The following is a 6,000-nucleotide window of genomic DNA, read 5'->3' as shown; positions in this document are numbered from 1 at the left end:
ATTTTTAATTTATTTTTTAGAAGTCAATTGTTTTTAGTATTTATTTGAATTCTGGAATCCTAGATTAGACCAGATCAGATTGGAATCGAATCCCTGAATTGCATTGGATTGAATTTTTGGACAATCCAATTTTGGAGATTTAGTTTTCCAATCAAATTTTGGAGATTTAATATTATAAATCCATAACTTTCAATCCAATGGAAAAAACTTTTTTTTTGGTAGATAACAGACAAAACAAGAATAAACAGTAACAGAACCGAAAAAAAAATCAAGAAATCAGAAACCTCAAACAGGGCTTGCCTATACGATCCATGAGTTGGACCAAATTGTGCCTAGTCATACTCTAACCAATAAAAAACTCACTCCACCTCTAAAATTGCTCCGTTACTATAAAGCTCATTTGACCTTCTAAACTATAAAGTCAATGTTCTCCTCAAATTAGCAAAGGGTCCATAAATTCTTCAAAACCCACCAATTAAGGCATTGTTTGATAAACCACTTAATGACTTAAATTAAAATATTAAGCACTTATTTAATTTAAGTGCGTTTGATAACAATATTTTTCCACCATTTTAGTTTTATCAAACAACACCTAAGCCTTCACCTTCTTTTTTACCCACTTCCATCTCGATTCTAAGAACATAGTAAACACAATTGAATTGTATTTGTGATCAGTAAAAAAAAAAAAAGAATGAAAATGAGATAGTTTTTTTTAAAACAAAAAAGAAGATTTAAATCACAGTTTAATTGATTTGATGTATATAATAGTAGTGAAAATGAAAGAGAATGGGAATAGAAAAAAAGGAAGTAGTAGCAGAAGTGATATTGGAGTTAGAAGGAGAAGTAAATATTTTCTTATGCCTTTGAGTTGAGGGGCCAAATGGGGTTTAGCCAGCCTTTTTGTTATCTTGTTGTGTGCCATGCTCTCTCTCTCTACCTAGCTTCTGCAACTAAAACGAAATACAATAGCAATTAGCAATGGTCTCTCTCCATCTATCTCGTCTTACTTTCCATCACTTCCCTCTTTCCTTTCCTCTATTTCCACCTTCATTCTCCCACTCCTCTCTTTTTATCCATCAATCTCCCGCCTTTTCCTTCCCCCGCAATTTCATCCGCTTCCCCGCTTTACTCAATCCCACGTTCTCTCGCCGCTTCTCCGTTGCCTCCGCCTCAACGTCTCCTGCTTCTAGTAAGTTCTAATTTCCTTTTCCAGTTTCTCAGCAACTCAGTTAATTCTCGGAATGTAGCTAAATAATGGGAAAGGAAATCTAATTTTAGTCGCTTTTCATTACGACTCCAGAATCCAGATAAGTAATCTAACGTTTTTAGTTGGTGACGCTCAAATTCCCACAATATAGGCTGTACTTCTTAAAGAGAAACTTAGTTATGGAGGTTTTAAATGATTGCAGACGGCTAAGCTAAAGAGTAACTTACGGAAGATGCCAAGTATGTGTCACAGTGAGTCTTGGGTAGTGAAATACGTGTGTTTATTTTATAGCAAGTGTTAGGTTTACGTCTGGCAATGTAAGGATTGACTAGAGTTATTGCATTCGTAAGAAAGTGGACGTGTTAACCATTGAAAGGGTTGATAGAAGTGATGTGGTAGCTGATGTTTACTAGTACAGAGTCTTGAACTATTAGTATCAGTCTTATGTGGGATACAATTTCCTGCATAGGTGTAACTCCTGAAGAAAGAAGGACATAAAATTGAAGCCTAACCTTTCATGATCTTACTGCACTACAATTACCTTTCAAATGACTCCTTCAATGCTTACACAATGTCTCGCTGGCACTATTCACAAAGCCTAGGCTACTTCATATACTACGTCAGTTGGTATTAGTGCTTCAAGGTCATTTGGGATTGTTGATTAATCTTCATCTATCACCTTTCAAATGGTGAATTGGATTTAAAGGTTGATCACTTTCAGAAAGACAACATAAAGCAAACTTCTGGAGCCATTAGTAGTTAAGTTCTCCCTCAGAGACAACTCCAATAATTCATCAATTTGCTAGCTGCACCCAGAATTGTGGCAAGCAGTGTTAATTAATCCTGTTTTGTTGGTCTAGGATTAATCAAAGTCTATAAATACTTGTAATGCTATTTTTGCAGATTTCAATTAATTCTATTTTTTTCCCAGCAATATTGATTTGAGTTGTAATACAATTTCTCCCATAGGTGTTACTCCTAAGAAAGATGGATCTGAATCCATAAATTGCCATCCTTGAGTTACTGTTCAGTGTCCATAAGTACTATTTAGAGTATTGTTTATGGCTATTTTTTATTGACACTATTCACGCTACTCTTCAAGCTAATGTGCACAGTGCTGTCCATAGAACCCACTCGCTTGTTCTACAATTTTCGGATTTGAGCTTTTGAAAATCTTATGTGATTTTCTTTTACTAATTGGATTTCTCTTGTTATTTTCAATCGTTAAGTTGAGATTTACATAATTACTAGTTTTTATATGATGGATTAGTTAATCACTTAAATGAACTAATACTCATTTTGCAGACTGCAATAGTCATAATGGAACTGCTGATGAAAGATATGAAGTCATAGTGGTTGGAGGAGGACATGCAGGTTGTGAAGCAGCTCTTGCATCTGCTCGCTTGGGGGCAAAAACTCTTCTTCTCACCCTTAATATAGATCGAATAGCATGGCAGGTTATCTTTTCAAGCCAATTTTATGAATATCTTTGATCATATTTTTGAAGGTTACTGGATCAAACTTGTAGTTGCTGTATGGATGAATTGCAATTAGCCCAGTTACTATTCTTGTTAAAGGCTTTCAAAAGAAGAGAATTATATTCACTGCAAGAATAGGTTTTTCCACATATTGGCAATTGATTGGTGTTTGACTGCAAATTTGGGGTATGATAAAGCCTAGTCATGTTGTTGAGCTTGAACTTGACTGGAACTAGAAACTTAAGACTTGATTCGATCAATTATGGCTTTTGTTTCTAAACTTTCTATACTTTGACACGACAAGGTATTCAAGAAACTTAAGCGAGCTTGTTTTTAACTCAATCAATTCTATAGGTTCCGATAATTTTTTGTACCTCAATTTAGAACTCTTCAAATAGGTATTTTTATATACATATCGCAGAATGATGAATATTATAAATCAGGAGTTAATATGATGCCCTGTGCTCTTAAAAGGTACATTTTACTTTGTTAATTACAATTGTCAAATGGTAAAGGAAGACCTATTTTTGTGATGATACAGAGAAATGCAGAAACATAATGTGTCGGAAAAGTATCCTTATTAGTTGTTTTGCAATCCAGCTAGACAATTTGTAATTTTTAATATACGGTAAATTAATCCTTAATTAAACTGGTGTGCTATTTGGGTTTAGTTTGATATTAAAATTTATCCTGTTTGCTAACTGAACTGCTTAAGGTTGAGCGTAGGGCTATAGAAGTTCGAGTCAGTTTCATATATTTTGCATAGAGTTTGAGTATTTCGTGAATAGTGTTCATTGAATTGAACTTCTATTTTGAAGCCCATATGTCTTAACAATTTAAATTATGGATAGTTATATTTCATATATATATGTTTTGAGATAAATTGTTGTGAATAATAATTATTTATTTTTTGCTAGCTTTAATTTCTATTACAAAATACAGTTTCAGATGCATGTATGTGTTTTCATACAATATGGGTTTGAACTTTGAAGATTACTCTTACTGAGAAGAATTTTATACAGCCTTGCAACCCAGCTGTCGGTGGACCTGCAAAATCACAACTAGTTCATGAAGTGGATGCACTTGGAGGTGAAATCGGGAAGGTTGCAGATAGGTAATATCCAATGACATTTATGGTCAGTAGAAGGTTACTGTTGATCAGTCTTGTTTGTTTTGATGGTTATTGGTGCATTCAACAACTTTAGAAGGAATGCTTTTCTCACTTCTGCGTTGGTTTCAACTGATCTTTTCTAGTATATGTATTTATTTATTTTTGCATATAGTATAAGGAATATTGATATGTGTAATAAATGTAAAGTCTGCTAGAGTCTGCCCAAGTCAACTAAAGGGCTGCTACAGCACCTAAGTGTGCTGCTTGTAGGGTAAAGTGTCCCCTAGCTGTGTGTGTATATATATGTGTATGTATTAATGTTATATTGAATGTAGAAATACCAAAAACACAGATTACATGGTATCAGAGCCCTAAGGTTCTGTGAATCTTTTGCTGTTTGCGTTTCTAGGTAGTATTTCCCAGGGTTAGAATCAGTCAACAGCTTGGGTCTCTTGGGTTATAGTTTGGTCCATCATTTTATCTCACCACCCTTCCCATTCCTCTTCTCCTCCTCCGATCGGCGCTCCTGCAAATTCCGGCCACCATCTGACCAGCGTGTGGGCTCCACGCGCCTCCTCCATCCTTCACATCAGTCATCACGCGCCGGCGGGTGGCTTCTCCTCCTCGGTACCGGTTTACTTCTCCGGCGTCGGAATAACAATTCCGGCCATTCCTGGTGCTCGCCTGTGTCAGGGAAGTTATCCTCTGAACCTGCCCCCTTCTATTCTTCAACTGTGTTGCGTAACTTTAGTTTTTAGGGTTTCTCTACTGCTCCGGTTTTACATTTATTAGTACTGCTGTTATTATTTAAAAAAAAACAGTGAAAGAAAGAAAGCAAAAAAAAAAAAAACAAGAAAATATATATATATATATATATATATATATTTTCATCTAGTTTTATGGCAGGAGGAATTGAAAAGCAAATTGTGACTGCATTTACGTTAGGGTCCTCCAAAATTACGGATAGAAAATTAATTCGGAGTCAAAATTACGTCTGTAAGGATGGCGTAACAGTTTCTGGTACATTGTCTTCTGACACAGCCGCCTTGGTAAGTAATGCTTGTCCAGGTCGCAGAAGTGGAGACATTATTCTTCCTAGTGGCAACCGTAGCTCCCCTCGTACTTGTTATCACTGTGGGGGAGAAGGAAATGTTAAGAAAAATTGCTGAAAATTACATGGTAAACCGCCTCAATACTCGGGACAGAATGCTCCCAGGAGATCTGCAAATACTGCAACTCACGGTGGCATCGTACCAATCCCTTCCTTTGTCACCATTTCTGCAGATGAGTATGCTCGGTTTCAGCAGCTTTCTGCAACTTATGGTGCAGCACAACCATCAACCTTCACCTCCGCTTTAGCTGATACAGGTAATCATGCTGCATGTCTATCCACCTCCTCTCGTAGTTGGGTTATTGACTCTGGTGCTACAGACCATATGACCGGCAACACATGTATCCTTTCTTCTTTTCAACATGTGACCAATTTTCCGTCCATTATGTTAGCTAATGGCTCAAGTGCTTCTGTAATTGGACAAGGGACAGCTAACCCAACATCTACTCTTCCTTTATCATCTGTTTTATGTTTACCCCATTTTCCTCTAAACTTATTATCTGTCAGCCAACTTACCAAGACTCTTAACTGTTGTGTTGTTTTTTATCCTACCCATTGTCTATTTCAGGATCTTGGGACGAAGCAAATTATTGGTAGAGGGAACTTGGTGAATGGATTGTATGTCCTTGATTCAACTTATCAACAGGTGCCAAGATCCATTGCCCGCACAAGCGCGTCTCTTTTACAACTTCATTGTCAATTTGGTCATCCGTCTTTGCCAGTTTTGCTAAAATTATGTTCTAGTCTTCCGCGTGATTCTACTCTAGAATGTGAAGCTTATCGGTTTGCTAAGCATCATAGAGTTTCGTATCCTCCGCGAATCAATAAACGTGTCGAGTCTCCCTTTTATTTGGTGCATACTGATGTATGGGGTCCGTGTCCTGTTGTGTCCAAACTTGGTTTCCGTTATTTTGTCACCTTTGTTGATGATTATTCTCGTGTCACTTGGCTTTATCCAATGAAATCTCGTTCAGAATTATTTACTATCTTTTGTGCCTTTCGTGCTGAGATTCGCACACAATTTAACAAATCTATTTGTATTTTGCAAAGTGACAATGCTAAAGAATATGTATCTAATACATTCCAATCATAT

The 6,000-nt window shown here is 36.5% G+C and overlaps 1 protein-coding gene across 3 annotated transcripts in view; it reads left to right on the top strand.

The window, feature by feature from the left end:
- The first annotated feature begins 822 nt into the window (after positions 1-822).
- Positions 823-6,000, top strand: part of LOC136231097 (uncharacterized) — a 32,897-nt gene continuing 27,719 nt past the window's right edge. The window contains exons 1-3 of one of the 3 annotated variants that reach the window (XM_066020363.1): positions 823-1,189; positions 2,513-2,664; positions 3,708-3,799. In XM_066020363.1, coding sequence (XP_065876435.1) covers positions 979-1,189; positions 2,513-2,664; positions 3,708-3,799 — 455 coding nt within the window. In that variant the 5' untranslated portion in view covers positions 823-978. Of the gene's footprint in view, positions 1,190-2,512; positions 2,665-3,707; positions 3,800-6,000 lie in introns of those variants that run through there. The other 2 variants (XM_066020361.1, XM_066020362.1) reach the window with 2 other exon arrangements.

The sequence above is a fragment of the Euphorbia lathyris genome, chromosome 5, assembly GCF_963576675.1.
Source record: "Euphorbia lathyris chromosome 5, ddEupLath1.1, whole genome shotgun sequence".
In the NCBI taxonomy this organism is placed as follows: Eukaryota; Viridiplantae; Streptophyta; class Magnoliopsida; order Malpighiales; family Euphorbiaceae; genus Euphorbia; species Euphorbia lathyris.
The sequence above is the reverse complement of the archived record's forward strand: the minus strand, read 5'-3'. Positions and strand labels throughout refer to the sequence as shown.